We start from the raw sequence: 19,772 nt of genomic DNA, 5'->3' as shown, positions 1-19,772 counted from the left end.
TGGTTGTCATTTAGATCCCTTTCCAGCTCTTCCATCTTTGTGAATGTAACACACTGGTCTTGAGCCAAGCAGCCATCCATCTGTAGTTCTGCAGAAGCTCTTATCCACTTTAAAACCTTTTCTCAATAGGGGGGGGCGCTATTTCCACTTTGTAAAAAATCGTTCCCAAATTAAACTGCCTCGTACTCAATTCTTGCTCGTACAATATGCATATTATTATTACTATTGGATAGAAAACACTCTCTAGTTTCTAAAACCGTTTGAATTATATCTGTGAGTAAAACAGAACTCATTTTGCAGCAAACTTCCTGTCAGGAAGTGAGAAATCTGAAATCGAGGGCTCTGTTCCAGGGTCAGTTTATAATTTGCATGGAATCTATGGGTCTACATGCACTGCATACTCCTTCCACTAGATGTCAGTAGGCAGTGAGAGTTGGAATGGGGTGTCTAGCTAGATCTGAGGCCGAACAAGACGTCTTGGAACGGAGGGTCTGGTCTTTTCACCGTTTGGCTTGACGCAAGAGGGACATTGCGAGTGAATGAATGAATGCATTGCGTTCAGAAAAGCTTTCGTTTTAGAAGTTAGATATATCCGGCTCTGATTTTATTTGATATATGTGTTAAAAACATCATAAGGTAGTTATTTTAAACCGAGTTATATCAGTTTATATCAGTATATTGCGATTTTCGGTATTTCCTTTGTTATGCGTTATTGTGAGTTGGACACTTCCGTGCCGCATGGCCATCTTTGTTAGCTAAATCGACAGATGAAGACGACATTCTACAACCAAACAACGATTATTCTGGAAAAAGGACACCTTGTACAAGATTCTGATGGAAGCTCATCAAATAGTAGGAACCATTTATGATATTATTTCGTATTTCTGTCGAAAATGTTTAGACTATATTCCGCCCAGATTTTGGGCGCTGTCTCGCTATAACGTAAGCTGTATGTCGTAATAAGGTTATTTTTAAAAATCTAACACAGCGGTTGCATTAAGAACTAGTGTATCTTTCATTTGCTGTCCAACCTGTATTTTTTAGTAAAGTATATGATTAGTTATTTGATTAGATGATGTGAGTGTCAGAAATATATCCGGATTATTTTGTGCTGTTTGGCTAGTATTCACATTGTTCAACCACGAATTGTACCGCTAAATATGCACATTTTCGAACAAACCATATATGTATTGTGTAATATGATGTTATAGGACTGTCATCTGATGAAGTTTGAGAAGGTTAGTGAAAAAATTAATATATTTTTCTGGTTTATTCGCTATCGCTAACGTGCCTTGAATGAATGCGGTTGTGTGGTAGGCTATTGTAGTAAGCTAATATAATGCTATATTGTGTTTTCGCTGTAAAACACTTAAAAAATCTGAAATATTGGCTGGATTCACAAGATGTTTGTCTTTCATTTGCTGTACACCGTGTATTTTTCATAAATGTTTTATGATGAGTATTTAGGTATTTCACGTTGGTTTCTGTAGTTATTCTAGCTGCTTTGGTGAGACTTGTGATGGTGGCTGCAATGTAAAACTATGATTTATACCTGAAATATGCACATTTTTCGAACAAAACATATGCTATACAATAAATATGTTATCAGACTGTCATCTGATGAAGTTGTTTCTTGGTTAGTGACTATTTATATCTTTATTTGGTCGAATTTGTGATAGCTACCTATGCAGTAAAAAAATTGTGAAAATATGCGGTTGGGTCTTTTGCTATCGTGGTTAGCTAATAGAAATACATATTGTGTTTTCCCTGTAAAACATTTTAAAAATCGGAAATGATGGCTGGATTCACAAGATGTGTATCTTTCATCTGGTGTCTTGGACTTGTGATTTCATGATATTTAGATGCTAGTATTTACTTGTGGCGCTATGCTAGGCTATGCTAGTCAGCTTTTTTACTGATGGGGGTGCTCCCGGATCCGGGATGAGTACCAAGTAGAAGTTAATGGCTTCCTGTCTCATTGTGTAGCAGGGCCAATCAGAGCACAGCCAACCGAGGCACAGCCAATCAACCACAAGAAGGGAAGACACAGTCAAAGCATCCTTCAGATCAATAATGAGGAGGTCTAAGGCATAGAGGTAGGTGTAAGCAGTAGGCGTAAGTGGGATTGATCTGTCTTCCATTAGCTAAGGGCAGTGGAGTGATCCTCACCTTCATGGTGGTATCGATGTAAGGGTCCTCAGCTCTGGCAGCCACTGCAGAACACCTCACTGAGAAACACTGGAGAGCATTCCTGACAAACACACAGGTACTATTACGTTTAGAAGAGGTAGATGAGACCAGTCTCAAATAATCAATCAATCAGTAATATCAGTCTCATGAAATTCGTATTTTCTCCTGTCCTTACTTGGTGATGATGTGGAGGAAGAGGTCAGTGAGGACGGCCTGCTGGGCTTTCTCTGGATACTGATAGACTGAGACCATCTCCACTCCGCCCCTCACGCTGTACACGTAGCCCGTGTTGGGCAGCGAGAAGAAACAGAACACACACGTCGGCTCCACCCCTCTCCCCCCCCCAGCACACACTTCCTGGTTACCTGGTTGTCAGGGAGAGAAGACCAATAGAAAATAAAGGGATGAGGAGTGAAGGAGAGAATGTAGAAAAAGGTCCTACTTTACAATATGTGTGCCTCCTACCTACCTATGTATTTACAGTACATGTTAGTTCCAAAGGCAGGGACAGCGTAAGGAAGTTATGACTCACTGGTGAATACAGGGTGGAACTGCAGGGAGTGCAGGCGGGTATCCTCCACACTGCAGCCTTGGAAGAAGTCTGGAGCAAAACGTCTGGAGGGGAGACCCAATAGGATGAGACCAACCCCTAGTTCACACACACGCACGCAAACACACACAGACACAGACACAGACAGACTAGAGCTCCCGAGTGGCGCAGCGGTCTAAGGCACTGCATCTCAGTGCAAGAGGCGTCAATACAGTGGTTCGAATCCAGGCTGAATCACATCCGGCTGTGATTGGGAGTCCCATAGGGCGGAGCTCAATTGGTCCAGCATCGTCAGGGTTTGGCCGGGGTAGGCCGTCATTATAAATAACAATTTGTTCTTAACGGACTTGCCTAGTTAAATAAAAATACAAAATAAAAATAACGACAACAGCTCCCACACGTACACACCTGTATAAGATATAGGTGATAGCGAGGATACCCCTGGCCTCACTCTCCATGCCTGTCCACTCCAGAGAGACCTTGACCCCACAGTCCTTGGCCCTGTCTCCCAGCAGCTCCTGGTGCTTAGGGAATATGAAGAAGTCATCCTGATCAAGGTGACCAGCAAGACCCTCTTTCCTCACCTCTGGTGAATACAAAGACAAGATAAACACAACCACAACCCAATCAGACAGAATATACAACCATACCATTTTCGGTGCAGTTTGTAGTACAGTGTATTCAGACCCCTTTACTTAAAGGGGATAAAACATTGGTCATGTTTTCTTTAGATTTGCTTTATTAAAGTCCCCAGCTACAATAAATGCAGCCTCAGGATATGCGGTTTTCAATTTACACAAAGTCCAATGTAGTTACTTGAAAGCCGCCGTGGTATCGACTTGATGGGGAATATACACGGCTGTGACGATAACCGAAGATAATTCTCTCAGGAGGTAATGCCGTCGGCATTTGATTGTGAGGTATTCTAGGACGGGTGAACAAAAGGACTTGAGTTCCTGTACATTACCACATCACACCATAAGTAGTTAATCATGAAACGTACTGTGTAGAGCTAGTCGTGTTACCTAGCTCATTGTTGTGTTCTGCTCCAGTGATCATATCCTTGGGGACTAGACAGTGGTCCTGGGACTTCTTGTCAGCTGACTTCTGGGTAGGGGCGGAGCCAGGAAGTCTCTCCAGCTTGACCACCAGCACTTCGAGCTCTGCCTGCAGGGCAATGTACCCCGCACAGATCGCCACCTGCAGGCAGGGATGGCAACGTTAATAAATACTCTATTAAATAATATTTTGTATGCAAAGTTTGCATTACAGAATTAACTTCCCAAACCCTAACCTTGTCCTCCCCAGGCTAAATGCTACCAAATATTACATGCTCCACAGAAAGAACTGGCTGGTAGATGAGATTACCGAAATCCCCCCTACCTGTTGGGGCGACAGTCCTGGGAGGTGGAGGATCAGACAACGCTCAAAGTCCAGGATGGACAGCTTATCGTTGAGGGCCTGTCTCTTGAGACTGAACAGCACCAGGCTCTTAGGACACCCCACCAGCAGGTCCCCTGTCACCCCACAGCACGCTACACACAGTGGGCGCTCAAACAGCGGAATCTCAATGATCTCCATCTGCTCCTTGGGAGCTCCACGCATGGATGAGCCACGCAGGAAGTGGCCCAGCAGACGCACACCCACACGGGTCTTCTCGGCCACCTGGTAGCGCCAGTTGGTGTAGGTGCGGAGGTAGGTGACATTGTTCTTCTCCTCGATGGTCACCAGGTAGTCCCCTGGGGTGGGGAGGGCAAGACAAGGGAGGACAGAGGCTTGAGAACACGGATGAGGAGATTGTCATGAGTGGATAGTTATTTAATAATTATATTCCAAATTCATTAATCTTTATTCTGTGTATATTCTGTGGGAAATTAGCCTGGATGAATTTTCAATGTAAGACACTTTTTACAAGGGATCCAAATTAGACTACTGTTTTTTTCTCCTTTGACTGCATTTACAAACTCTAGCTATACACACATGCTGGTGCACCTCACTCCCTCAGCAGTTTACCAAAGACAGTACAGTATGAAAATAGGCTTAAACTGCTTCTCCAATAGAAATCCCCCCTCAAACTTTCAGGTGATGTCATGGCGACGTTGGCTAGCAAAGCTCATGCGTAGAAACACGTCATCGGTTCTAACGTCGTCTCGATCCGAACGGTGCATTTGCACCCATCCCAGTTTTTTTTTGCAGTTTTGAAACTGCAGTAAAAGTGCAGTAACTGCATCGGACTGTGGTATTTTGGACGCAGTAATTGCAGCACACTGCAGTTATACTGCACTCTAACTAAAGTTATATTACAGTGTACTGCAGTTATACTGCATCCGAGGGACGCAACTTTCACTGGGGACAGGGAGGCTATGCCCCCCCCACATTCTGAAATTGCATTTTTGTCCCCACCTGTTTTATAACAAATGATGCAACGTTGTGCTTTAGGACCATGCGGGCGCTTCCGAGCAGCCGGGTAGGTTGTTTTGAGTATTTATCCAACTGGATAAAAAAAAAATAATAATAATAATGTCCCCCCCACTTCTAAAACCAAAGTTGTGCCCCTGCTGCAATCTTTTTTTCGCATGGGCAGGCCATCAAATCAAAGGTACTCCTTCGATATAAAAGTTGTTTTTGTCGAAAATGAGGGGGTGGGCGTAATAACATGTTCAACTACTTAAGACATTGGCTCGAATCGAGGTCGTGCCTTTAGATTCCGAGAAAACTAACAACTAAGGAAGAATGTTTCACTCATTGACTTCTCAAACCCCTAACCCCGGCCTGGTCTGTTTGCTGCGCCTCTGGGTTAATAAACAATGTGAGTAAACAACAGCGCAAAGACAGAATGGAGAAGTGTGATTAAGAAAGTGACACACCTATCTCGCTGTGCAAGATGCTCTGCACAGTCCCCATGGTGGCGAAGCGGCAGATAAGAGGACACCCCTCCGCTTCCAGTTGAAATGCCTCGATCTTGCATCCTCCCGCGGACTCCACAAACAAGACTCCCCCGCCACAACACACTAACCCAGGCTCCTGTTCGGTTTGCACGATTTGCTGGGAAGCGAAGGGATGGCAGTTGTATACGTGAACCATCTTCACTTTTTTCCCGTAATTTACGTCGAGAAACACGATGTGTACATCAAGGTAGATACATCGTTTCTGTCCGGATAATACAGGGCTTTGTTTTCACTGTCTATGTCGAGGTTAGCCAGCTACACCCAGAGGCTAGCCAGCTAGCTAGATAACTTGATCATATCACATGCCCCCACCGTCTTGTGATGAGCAGGCAGAATTCGTTAAACTTGAAAATTAGTTTTTTTTTACCCAGTCCCTGGTAAGTTTACTCCACTTGCTCTTTTCTACACAGAAATCCTAAGTATACGCTAATTATATCTAAAAGGGAACACAGTTTGAAGAATTCATGCGGTGCTAATGGTGAAAGTGAAAACTAGAAACAACTCCTTCTCCAGCGATGATTGGTTGATTTCCCTGTCATTAAGGCGCTGTCACTTTCATTTGCTATTGTGCACCACAACTCCATCTACTGTAAAACTACAGTGCCAGATTGCGAAATATTTGTGAGTCATTTGTTTGACATTAATCATGGTTTTGAAACACACACTTTTGCCCTTCACGTCAGATGAGAACATGTTTAATTGTATAAAAACATCTGTCAATGTCACCTCCAGGGTTCCATATGAATTGGCTACAATTGCACAATAAATTATGACCATTGAAAATATATGAATTGTAAACTATTCATTTATTGCTCTGATACACACACGTCATAGTTCATATTATCATACAGTACAATGTTGTGGAATTCTTTACATCTGTGATCCAAAATAGCAAAAGAAACATCCAGCCAGGGCAAAAGAGGGGAAGTATTGGAGTCATAGTGCCCTAGTTACCAAATAGCTTTGTATCTCATAAAAGTGTTAATATACATTATGCCCCCCCCGAGATCAACCCCTTCCTTTCCCCTACCCCTAGACCTAGTATTGGTCTTGAATTTAGTCAGATCTGGACTGGAACAAACACCTGCATTGTGGGGGTCTCATCTGCCCAATTTCTGAGGTTACTGCTGTGCTGTCTCTATGTTACTGAGGTTTCATCATGGTATGGCAGTGATGGCACTGTTGTGGAAGTTCCCTACCTCTGGTTCAAAGATTTCACACTTGAACTTGATGGGAAGTTTGTTCTCAAACATGCCATCATCCAGAGTGGTGTGAGAGCCTGTGCAGAGCCCTTGTGCTAGGGGACAGAACACTGAATATTATTGGGCAAACAGAGAAACAGGATATGATGACATAGTGAAATCACTGAGAATGGTGTGATGCTGATGTGGGTCTACAGTAGGCTACCTTCCTCCATTGAATAGTTGCCAGCTTGTCACATACAAATCATAATTTTGACCAGTTGGTTTTCCCTTTTTACCTATTTCAGAATGTGATAGACAGTGTGTAGCTGTAGTGTAGTACTCCATTGAAAACTCACAGTCCATCATTTTACATTGGGTCAGATCAACGTCAGAATTGTCTCCACAAAGTAGGACGGACACTCAACCCACTGTGAGGATGACAGCAAAGTGATTTTAACTTGAAATAGTTGTTACAACATCAAGTTTTGTGAGCGAGAGTCACATCTATTCCCTTAAAATGCTTTTATGATTTTTGGTTGCACCTCATCTCATGTTGGTTAAGTGCCTACTACTCCTCTCCCAAGACAATAGAAAAGTAACATTTTATTTCAATAGCAAAATTGTCATATTTGCCATACAACATAGAATGAACTCACCGAACTGCATGCTAGCTCCTGTTAGGTTGAGGAGGGTGTAGTAGTTGGTGAGGCGACTCTTTCTGTTGTATGTCTGGAGGGACAGATTGGCCGTCTCCGCTATGATGGGGTCATCCAGGCGCTCTACTGTTGGACAGTCTGGACACGTGTCGACGATGAGGTAAGGGCTCACTACTATAGGTCATTACTACAGGTTAGTCAAACTAAAGCAACAATACACCAGTAGGTCATTCAGCTGAAGGGGTTTTGTGGTTACAGTGCATACTGTATATTTTTCCTGACCTATTGACCTGACCAGGAAAAACAAAACCCTACTAGTCAGACTCTACCTTGTTGGATGGTACATTTTATTGCTGCGGAGTTCCACACTTTTCCCAACGTACAGTAGATAGATGCCATACACTGCCCATACAACTGTTTAGTGGTAAGAGAGTTTCATTCAAAAATCATATTCCCCCACACCCTGTAAGCCAACCTGGACTCAGGGGTAGATGTAACATAGTATACGAAAAATCTGGGACGCCCAAATATGTTACATTTGGTATGGTATTTCTTAATTTGTGGATGTCCATCATCCATTTGTATGATAGGTTACGAATTGCAATTCGTATGATATGTTACGAATTACATTTGCTGTGGCTAACGTTAGATAGGTGCCTAAAGTTAGCTAGGCTAAGGGTTCGGCTTAAGGTTACGGTCAAGGTTAGGTTAAAGGGTTAGGGGAAGGGTTAGCTAACATGCTAAGTAGCTAAAAAGTAGTAAGTAGTTGCTAATTAGCTAACATGCTAAAGTTGTCCATGATGAGATTCCAACACTCAATCTTTGGGTTTCTAGATGTTTGCCCGACCAACCACCCTCCTTTTGTTTTTGCCTTAAGTAACCTCTCTTATCCAACCATACCAAACATAACATATGGGCCGGAGGAGATGGCTGCCGTTTTACACGCTCCTAACCAATTGTGCTATTTTGTGTGTTTTTTTCGCGTTGTTTGTATGTTGTACATAATGTTTCTGCTACCGTCTCTTATAACCGAAAATAACTTCTGCATATCAGAACAGCCATTACTCACCTCAAACTGGACAAAGATCTTTTCTTTAACGAGTCAGACGCAAAGGATTTACTGCTGACATCAGACCAGGCCCAAATCCCTGTCATTCACATGAAGAAGAGATGCCGATATAGGGGACACAGGTCCGGGTGCTTTGTGAAAAGTCGTCGGCGAGTGGGTAACCCGCCTCTAACATCTGTCCTATTGGCCAATGTGCAATCTTTGGAGAATAAACTGTATGAGCTCCATTCGAGTCTATCCTACCAGCGGGACATTAAAAACTATAATATCTTGGATAATATAATATACGACATGGATAATATACAGTTGGCTGGGCTTTCCGTGCATTGGCAACACAGAACAGCTGCCTCCGGTAAGAAAAAGGGTGGTGCTTTGTGTCTATTTGTCAATATGAGCTGGTGTGCAAAATCTAATATTAAGGAAGTCTCGAGGTTTGGCTCGCCTGAGGTAGAAAATCTCATGATAAGCTGTAGGCCACACTATTTACCAAGAGTTTTCATCTATATTTTTCGTAGCGGACTATTTACCACCACAACCCGATGCTGGCACTAAGACGGCACTCAACGAGTTGTTTAAGGCCATAAGCAAACAAGGAAGTTGTTATGCGGAGTGGAACTGGGGAACCCAACGGCTGACCCAGACGAGGAGACTGGGTTGAAGTAACCAAGGTATTTATTGAAACACGGGGGAGATGGAGTGCAGGTTAGGGGAAGATCGGGGGGGGTTGCTGGAAACCAGGTGCGGAGGCTGAGGCTGGAGCAAGAGGGGTTGAGACAGGGTAAGCAGGTCCAGAGGGGAATCGAAGGGAGTAGTAGAGTGGGGAATCCAGGACAGAGTGCAGGATGACGAGACGTGGGACTGGAGACAGGGACCAGAGTCAGAGAGGGCAGAACTGTAGCGGAGAGGAAAACAGGATAACTGGATCTGAATAGTAACAAACGGCTAGAAACGTAGACTGACTGAGCAGAGATTACGATCTGGCAGCGTGGAAGTGGCAATCACACATACACACAGAGGGAGGGGGAGAGGGAGAGAGTACTGGGGGAGTGGCGGCAGGTCAAGGAGACACAGGATGAGCAGTAGAGGGCGTTGCAGGAGCAGATGTGACAGAAGTGCTCATCCAGAGGCAGCGCTCCTAGTGGTCAGGGACTTTAATGCATGTAAACTTAAATCCGTTTTACCTCATTTCTATCTATGTGCAACCAGAAGAAAAAAAAACTCTAGATGACCTTTACTCCACACACAGAGACCGTAATTCTATCCTCCTGATTCCTGTTTACATTCAAAAACGAAAGCAGGAAGTACCTGTGACTCGCTCAATACGGAAGTGATCAGATGCTAAGCTACAGGACTGTTTTGCTAGCACAGACTGGAATATGTTCCGGGATTCATTCGATGGCATTGAGGAGTATACCCACATCAGTCACCGGCTTCATCAATAAGTGCATCGATGACGTCGTCCCCACAGTGACCGTACGTACATAACCCAGCCAGAAGTCATGCATTACAGGCAACATCAGCACTGAGCTAAAGGGTAGAGCATCTAACCCAGGTGCTTATAAGATATCCCGATATGCCCTCAGACGAACCATCAAACAGGCAAAGCCTCAATACAGGGCTAAGATTGAATCCTTTACACTGGCTCCAACGCTCATCGGATGTGGCAGGGCTTGCAAATTATTACGGACTACAAAGGGAAGCCCAACCGTGAGCTGCCCAGTTACATGAGCATACCAGATGATCTAAATTACTTCTATGCCCGCTTCGAGGCAAGCACTGAAGCATGCATGAGATCACCAGCTGTTCCCGACGACTTTGGCTACTTTTTTGGTTACTACATGATCCCATATGTGTTATTTCATAGTTTTGATGTCTTCACTATTATTCTACAATGTAGAAAATAGTAAAAATAAAGAAAAACCCTTAAATGAGTAGATGTGTCCAAACCTTTGACTGGTCCTGTACATATTACCTCAATTACCTTGACTAACCTGTAACCCCACACATTGACTCGGTAACGGTACCCCTTGTATAAAGCCTTGTTATTGTCTACACCTAAGGTCTACACCTGTTGTATTTGGTGCATGTGACATAACATTTGTGATTCTAATTTGAGTGTCCTCGATTTTCGTTTACTATATTACGTCTAGTCTTTGAGACCCCTACATGGTATACTTCTTACTGGTATGTCAGCTACATCCTTCACTTCACATTTCTTCCATGGTGTAACGGTGCTCTAGCTCTTCCTCCTCCTCGGACGAGGAGAGGCGAGAAGGATCGGTGGACCAATACGCAGCGAGGTATGATGACATAATGAATTTATTAAATAAAGACGAAACACGAAGAACACTTGAATAACTTACAAAATAAGAAAACGACGTAGACAAAACCTGAACATGGAACTTACATAAAGACACGAAAGAACTCACGAACAGGAATAGACTACATAAAACGAACAAACCGAAAACAGTCCCGTGTGGTGCACAGACACAGACACGGAAGACAATCACCCACAAACAAACAGTGAGAACAGCCAACCTATATATGATTCTCAATCAGAGGAAATGAATAACACCTGTCCCTGATTGAGAACCATATAAGGCTAATTAACCAACACACTCCCACATAGAACAAACAACACAGACTGCCCATCCCAACTCACGCCCTGACCAACTAAACACATACAAAACAATAGAAAACAGGTCAGGAACGTGACATAACCCCCCCCTCAAGGTGCGAACTCCGGACGCACCACCAAAAAGTCTAGGGGAGGGTCTGGGTGGGCATCAATCCACGGTGGCGGCTCAGGCTCTGGGCGTGGTTCCCACCCCACCATAGTCACTACCCGCTTTCGTAGCCTCCTCCAAATGGCCACCCTCCAAATTAACCCCACTGGATTAAGGGGCAGCACCGGACTAAGGGGCAGCACCGGACTAAGGGGCAGCACCGGACTAAGGGGCAGCACCGGACTAAGGGGCAGCACCAGGATAAGGGGCAGCACCAGGATAAGGGGCAGCACCAGGATAAGGGGCAGCACCAGGATAAGGGGCAGCTCCGGACTGAGGGACGGCGGATCCTGGCTGGCTGGCGGATCCTGGCTGGCTGGCGGATCCTGGCTGGATGACGGCTCTGGCGGATCCTGGCTGGATGACGGCTCTGGCGGATCCTGGCTGGATGACGGCTCTGGCGGATCCTGGCTGGATGACGGCTCTGGCGGATCCTGGCTGGATGACGGCTCTGGCGGATCCTGGCTGGATGACGGCTCTGGCTGATCCTGGCTGGATGACGGCTCTGGCTGATCCTGGCTGGATGACGGCTCTGGCTGGTCATGGCTGGATGACGGCTCTGGCTGGTCATGGCTGGATGACGGCTCTGGCTGGTCATGGCTGGATGACGGCTCTGGCTGGTCATGGCTGGATGACGGCTCTGGCTGGTCATGGCTCGCTGACGGCACTGGCTGGTCATGGCTCGCTGACGGCTCTGGCTGGTCATGGCTCGCTGACGGCTCTGGCTGGTCATGGCTCGCTGACGGCTCTGGCTGGTCATGGCTCGCAGACGGCTCTGGCTGGTCATGGCTCGCTGACGGCTCTGGCTGGTCATGGCTCGCTGACGGCTCTGGCTGGTCATGGCTCGCTGACGGCTCTGGCTGGTCATGGCTCGCTGACGGCTCTGGCTGGTCATGGCTCGCTGACGGCTCTGGCTGGTCATGGCTCGCTGACGGCTCTGGCTGGTCATGGCTCGCTGACGGCTCTGGCTGATCCGGTCTGGCGGAAGGCTCTGGCTGATCCGGTCTGGCGGAAGGCTCTGGCTGATCCGGTCTGGCGGAAGGCTCTGGCTGATCCGGTCTGGCGGAAGGCTCTGGCTGATCCGGTCTGGCGGAAGGCTCTGGCTGATCCGGTCTGGCGGAAGGCTCTGGCTGATCCGGTCTGGCGGAAGGCTCTGGCTGATCCGGTCTGGCGGAAGGCTCTAGCGGCTCCTGTCTGGCGGACGGCTCTAGCGGCTCCTGTCTGGCGGACAGCTCTGTAGGCTCATGGCAGACGGGCGGCTTTGCAGGCTCATGGCAGACGGGCAGTTCATGCGGCGCTTGGCAGACGGACAGTTCAGACAGCGTTGGGCAGACGGGCAGTTCAGGCGCCGTTTGGCAGACGGGCAGTTCAGGCGCCGCTTGGCAGACGGGCAGTTCAGGCGCCGCTTGGCAGACGGGCAGTTCAGGCGCCGCTTGGCAGACGGGCAGTTCAGGCGCCGCTTGGCAGACGGGCAGTTCAGGCGCCGCTTGGCAGACGGGCAGTTCAGGCGCCGCTTGGCAGACGGCAGACTCTGGCCGACTGAGACGCACTATAGGCCTGGTGCGTGGCGCCGGAACTGGAGGTACCGGGCTAAGGACACGCACCTTTAGGCTAGTGCGGGGAACAACAACAGGGCACACTGGACTCTCGATGCGCACTATAGGCCTGGTGCGTGGTACCGGAACTGGAGGTACCGGGCTGAGGGCACGCACCTCAGGGCGAGTGCGGGGAGAAGGAACAGTGCATACAGGGCTCTGGAGACGCACAGGTGGCTTAGTGCGTGGTGCCGGAACTGGAGGCACCGGGCCGAAGACACACACCACAGGAAGAGTGCGTGGAGGAGGAACTGGGCTCTGGAGACGCACAGGAAGCCTGGTGCGTGGTGTAGGCACTGGTGGTACTGGGCTGGAGCGGGGAGGTGGCGCCGGAAATACCGGACCGTGCAGGCGTACTGGCTCCCTTGAGCATTGAGCCTGCCCAACCTTACCTGGTTGAATACTCCCCGTCGCCCGACCAGTGCGGGGAGGTGGAATAACCCGCACCGGGCTATGTAGGCGAACCGGGGACACCATGCGTAAGGCTGGTGCCATGTAAGCCGGCCCGAGGAGACGCACTGGTGGCCAGATATGTAGAGCCGGCTTCATGGCACTTGGCTCAATGCTCAATCTAGCCCTACCAGTGCGGGGAGGTGGAATAACCCGCACCGGGCTATGCACACGTACAGGAGACACCGTGCGCTCTACTGCGTAACACGGTGTCTGCCCGTACTCTCGCTCTCCACGGTAAGTACAGGGAGTAGGCGCAGGTTTCCTACCTGACTTCGCCACTCTCCCTTTAAGCCCCCCCCCAAGAAATTTTTGGGGTTTACTCACAGGCTTTTCGGGTTTCCAGCCACGTCTCCTTGCTGCCTCCTCAAACCACCGCTCCTGGGCTTTAGCTGCCTCCCTCTCTTCAATAGAGCGGTGATATGCCCCTGTCTGAGCCCAGGGTCCTTTTCCGTTCAATATTTCCTCCCATGTCCACGAGTCCTGGTTTCCTTGTTGCGCTCTCCCCCGTCGCTTGGTCCTAGGTTGGTGGGTGATTCTGTAACGGTGCTCTAGCTCTTCCTCCTCCTCGGACGAGGAGAGGAGAGAAGGATCGGTGGACCAATACGCAGCGAGGTATGATGACATAATGAATTTATTAAATAAAGACGAAACACGAAGAACACTTGAATAACTTACAAAATAAGAAAACGACGTAGACAAAACCTGAACATGGAACTTACATAAAGACACGAAAGAACTCACGAACAGGAATAGACTACATAAAACGAACAAACCGAAAACAGTCCCGTGTGGTGCACAGACACAGACACGGAAGACAATCACCCACAAACAAACAGTGAGAACAGCCAACCTATATATGATTCTCAATCAGAGGAAATGAATAACACCTGTCCCTGATTGAGAACCATATAAGGCTAATTAACCAACACACTCCCACATAGAACAAACAACACAGACTGCCCATCCCAACTCACGCCCTGACCAACTAAACACATACAAAACAATAGAAAACAGGTCAGGAACGTGACACATGGCTTCCTGCTGATCACGTGACATTTTGTCTCTAGCACATCTATGGTTAAATATCACCTTTCCTTCCTGGGGAAAGAGGTGGAGGTAGGGAGGGAGTTAGTCCAGTAAATGCATGCATATTTGGCTTTCTACCCAATAGCCATTTGACAGCTTTGCCTGTTCACTTGACTTAATATTAGGAAGACTTTAGTCTCATAATTGACTAATAAACATATTTACTGTAGGCTGGTAGTGGAGGATTTCTCAACACTTCAAAACTTACCTCTCTTGGGCACGAGAGGGAATTTCCACAAGAGACAAGAGAATAATTTACTGATAGAGTAAAGGATATGCTGTTGTGCTTGGCAAAAACATAAATTATACAACTATTCACTGTACCTTTACTCTCCTCTATCTGTTCTGTAGTTTGTGCTCAAAAGAAGGAAAATAAAAACTCATGTATTGATCCTTACACTCAATCAGCAAAGAACCCAAATAACTAGAAAATAACAGGAAGAAAAGAACAGTTCAATACATTAGTTGATTAGCCTCACCCCTGTCTGCTGGCTGACAGAGTCAATTACTCAGAGCATGCGCAGACCAGCTGGCCGGTGTGTTTACGAATATATTCAATCGCTCCCTATCCCAGTCTGTTGTTTGCACATGCATCCCCACCATTGCTTCTGTACCCAAGAAGGCAAAGATAACTGCACTAAATGACTACCGCCCCGTAGCACTCACTTCTGTCATCATGAAATGGTTTGAGAGACTAGTCAAGGATCATATCACCTCCACCTTACCACCCATCCTAGACCCACTTCAGTTTGCATATGCCCCCACAGGTCCACAAATGACGCAATCGCCATCACACTGCACACTGCCCTATCCCATCTGGACAAGAGGAATACCTATGTGAGAATGCTGTTCATCGACTACAGCTCAGCATTTAACACCATAGTACACTCCAAACTCGTCATCAAGCTTGAGACCCTGGGTCTCGACCCCTCCCTATGCATCAGGGTACTGGACTTCCTGACGGGCCGCCCCCAGTTGGTGAGGGTAGGTAACAACATCTCCACCCCGCTGATCCTCAACACTGGGGCCCCACAAGGGTGCGTTCTGAGCCCTCTCCTGTACTCCCTGTTCACCCACGACTGCGTGGCCATGCACGCCTCCAACTCAATCATCAAGTTTACAGACGACACTACAGTGGTAGGCTTGATTACCAACAACGACGAGACGGCCTACAGGGAGGAGGTGAGGGCCCTCGGAGTGTGGTGTCAGGAAAATAACCTCACAACGTCAACAAAACAAAGGAGATGATCGTGGACTTCAGGAAACAGCAGAGGGAGCACCACTCTATCCACATCGACGGGACTGTAGTGGAGAGGGTAGTATGTTTTAAGTTCCTCGGCGTACACATCACGGACAAACTGAATTGGTCCACCCACACAGACAGCGTGGTGAAGAAGGCGCAGCAGCGCCTCTTCAACCTCAGGAGGCTGAAGAAATTCGGCTTGTCACCAAAAGCACTCACAAACTTTTACAGATGCACAATCGAGAGCATCCTGTCGGGCTGTATCACCGCCTGGTACGGCAACTGCTCCGCCCACAACCGTAAGGCTCTCCAGAGGGTAGTGAGGTCTGCACAACGCATCACCGGGGGCAAACTACCTGCCCTCCAGGACACCTACACCACCCGATGTCACATGAAGGCCATAAAGATCATCAAGGACAACAACCACCGAGCCGCTGCCTGTTCACCCCGCTATCATCCAGAAGGCGAGGTCAGTACAGGTGCATCATTTATCACTAGCCACTTTAAACAATGCCACTTAATATAATGTTTACATACCCTACATTACTCATCTTATATGTATATACTGTACTCGATACCATCTACTGCATCTTGCCTATGCAGTTCAGTACCATCACTCATTCATATATCTTTATGTACATATTCTTCATCCCTTTACACTTGTGTTTATAAGGTAGTTTTTGTGAAATTGTTAGTTTAGATTACTCGTTGGTTATTACTGCATTGTCGGAACTAGAAGCACAAGCATTTCGCTACACTCGCATTAACATCTGCTAACCATGTGTATGTGACTAATATAATTTGATTTGATTTATACAGCTGTGATTGGATCAGGGTAGGTGTTGTGGTGATGGCTCTAGATCTGTCTCTAATCTCCCATCCTTCTAGTATCTGTGGTGCCATGGTGAAGACAATTGGACTAAAGCAGGGAAAACGCTGCATCAGGTACTGCATGTGTATCCCCATAGACGCTATACTATAGCCCACCATTTCCCAAACTCTGTCCGCGGGACCCTAAGGGCTGCACATTTAGATTTTTGCCCTAGAACTACACAGCTGATTCAAATAATCAATTAATCATCAAACTTTGATAATTTGAATCAGCTGTGTGGTGTGAGGGCAAAACCCAAAATGTGCAGCCCTTAGAGTCCCGAGGACCATAGCATCTATGGAAATACACATGCAGTAGCTGATGCAGCGTTTTCCCAGCATTGTCAGAAAAGTACTGTGTATCTTGAGAACTTTGTATCTTGGGGTCATGATTTAATAAAAAAAAAAATAATAATGAGTCAACCTGCACACGCTTGATAAAACAGGTTCGAAAGTTCATTCCAACTCACCAGCGCACACACATGACACACAATATCAGTTATTCTCCTGAAGGCTCACTATAATTTATTACCACTTTAGCAGACAACTCAAGATAATGGAAGACCTAAAACGTTACTCACTGCCTTATCTAAACATCTCAGTGCTAAGTTGGGTCAGTTCAACCATAGTTTAACGACCCTTTTTGCTTACTTTATAACCCACAGCACAAATCTCTCTAACTAAGTTGGAATGGTGTTTATTATGTTTTAATTCCTCCTTGTTCATACTACATAATCCCTTCCTTATGAATTAACATTATTAATCAGATATAATAATAATACCTTGCAGAGTTCAATATAGTTTTATCTAAATGTAGACATTGTTTTAGTCATTATTCATAAAATTCCTAACACATACCCCTTGACTCATTCGAAGTTTTGTTGTGTTACAGCCTGAATTCAAAATTGATGAAATATATTTGTTTCTCATCCATCTACAAAAAATAATACCACATAATGACAAAGTGAAAACATGTTTTTAGACATTTTTGCTCATTTATTGAAAATGAAATACATCAATATCTAATTTGCATAAGTATTCACACCCCTGAGTCATGATTTTGTAGAAGCACCTTTGGCAGCGATTACAACTGTGAGTCTTTCTGGGTAAGTCTTGAAGAGCTTTCCACACCTGGATTGTGCAGCATTTGGCCATTATTCTTTTCAAAATTCTTCAAGCTCTGTCAATTGGTTGTTGATCATTGCTAGACAACCATATTCAGGTCTTGTCATAAATTTTGAAGTAGATTTTAGTCAAAACTGTAACTCGGCCACTCAAGGAACATTCACTGTTTTCTTGGTAAGCAACTCCAGTGTAGATGTGGCCTTGTGTTTTAGGTTATTGTCCTGCTGAAAGGTGAATTCATCTCCGAGTGTCTGGTGGAAAGCAGACGGTTCTAATTTTTCCTCTACGATTTTGCCTGTGCTTAGCTCCATTCCGTTTATTTTTTATCCTGAAAACGCACTAATCCTTAATGATTACAAGCATACCCATAACATGATGCAGCCACCACTATGCTTGAAAATATGGAGATTGAAACTCAGTAATGTATTATATTGGATTGTACCCAAACATAACAGTTTGTATTCAGGACAAAAAGTAAATTACTTTACATTATATCTTTAGTTGCAAAAAGGATGCATGCTTTGGAATAGTTGTATTCTGTACAGGCTTCTTTCTTTTCCCTCTGTCAATTAGGTTAGTATTGTGGAGTAACTACAATGTTGTTGATCCATCCTCAGTTGTCTCCTATCACTCTGTAACTGTTTTAAAGTCATCATTGGCCTCATGGTGAAATCCCTGAGCGGTTTCCTTCCTTTCCGGCAACTGAATTAGGAAGAACGCCTGTATCTTGTAGTGACCGGGTGTATTGATACACCATTAGAAGTGTCATTAATAACTTCACCATGCTCAAAGGGATATTCAATGTCTGCTTTTTAAAAAATTTACCCATCTACCAATAGGTGCCCTTCTTTGCAAGGCCTTGGAAAACATCCCTGGGCCTTGTGGTTGAATCTGTGTTTGAAATTCACTGGTCGACTGAGGGACCTTACAGATAATTGTGTGGGGTACAAAGATGAGGTAGTCATTCAAAAATCATGTTTAACACTATTATTGCACACAGAGTGAATCCATGCAACTTATTATGACACTTGTTAAACAGGGAGGGACAAACTGAAACAGGGAGGGTCTAACTGAAAAAGGGAGGGACTAACTGAACCGAAGAAAATTAACTGAAACAGGGAATAACTAACTTAAACAGGGAGGGACTGACTGAAACAGGGATTGACTAACTGAACTGAAGAAAATTTACTGAAACAGGGAGGGACTAACTGAAACAGGGAGGGACTAACTGAACTGAAGAAAATTTACTGAAACAGGGAGGGACTAACTGAAACAGGGAGGGACAAACTGAACTGAAGAAAATTTACTGAAACAGGGAGGGACTAACTGAAACAGGGAGGGACTAACTGAAACAGGGAGAGACAAACTGGAACAGGGAGGCACTAACTGAAACAAGGATGGACAAACTGAACTAAAGAAAATGAACTGAAACAGGGAGGGACTAACAGAACTGAAGAAAATGAACTGAAACAGGGAGGCGCCAACTGAAACAGGGAGGCGCCAACTGAAACAGGGAGGGACTAACTGACCTGAAGAAAATGAACTGAAACAGGGAGAGACTAACTGAAACAGGTAGGGACAAACTGAAACAGGGAGGGACTAACTGAAAAAGGGAGGGACTAACTGAACTGAAGAAAATTAACTGAAACAGGGAGGGACTAACTGAACTAAAGAAAATGAACTGAAACAGGGAGGGACTAACTGAACTAAAGAAAATTAACTAAAATAGGGAGGGACTAACTGAAACAGGGAGGGACTAACTGAAACAGGGACGGACAAACTGAACTAAAGAAAATGAACTGAAACAGGGAGGGACTAACTGAACTGAAGAAAATGAACTGAAACAGGGAGGGACTAACTGAACTTTAAATTTCTGTTGTTGAACGTAAGAAAATAGAAGTTTGTTTTTCGTTTTCTGTTGCTAAATGTTTTACTACACTGTGCCCTAACGAATACAACCCTGGATTAAAATACTACATGCAATTACCCTGTAACGTCTTGTATGATCTTATCAGGT

General features: G+C 45.7%; 1 protein-coding gene across 1 annotated transcript in view; it reads right to left on the bottom strand.

Moving 5' to 3' along the window:
- LOC139577576 (BLOC-2 complex member HPS3-like) overlaps positions 1-6,206 on the bottom strand; it is a 29,620-nt gene extending 23,414 nt beyond the window's left edge. The window contains exons 1-7 of the mRNA XM_071404684.1: positions 5,608-6,206; positions 4,124-4,479; positions 3,766-3,940; positions 3,149-3,326; positions 2,723-2,805; positions 2,366-2,555; positions 2,170-2,251 (exon numbers count right to left, since the gene is read on the bottom strand). Coding sequence (XP_071260785.1) covers positions 2,170-2,251; positions 2,366-2,555; positions 2,723-2,805; positions 3,149-3,326; positions 3,766-3,940; positions 4,124-4,479; positions 5,608-5,824 — 1,281 coding nt within the window. The 5' untranslated portion in view covers positions 5,825-6,206. The remainder of the gene's footprint in view (positions 1-2,169; positions 2,252-2,365; positions 2,556-2,722; positions 2,806-3,148; positions 3,327-3,765; positions 3,941-4,123; positions 4,480-5,607) is intronic.
- Between the last annotated feature and the right edge of the window lie 13,566 nt (positions 6,207-19,772).

This window comes from Salvelinus alpinus, chromosome 6 (genome assembly GCF_045679555.1).
Source record: "Salvelinus alpinus chromosome 6, SLU_Salpinus.1, whole genome shotgun sequence".
In the NCBI taxonomy this organism is placed as follows: Eukaryota; Metazoa; Chordata; class Actinopteri; order Salmoniformes; family Salmonidae; genus Salvelinus; species Salvelinus alpinus.
This window is presented reverse-complemented; position numbering and strand designations above follow the sequence as displayed.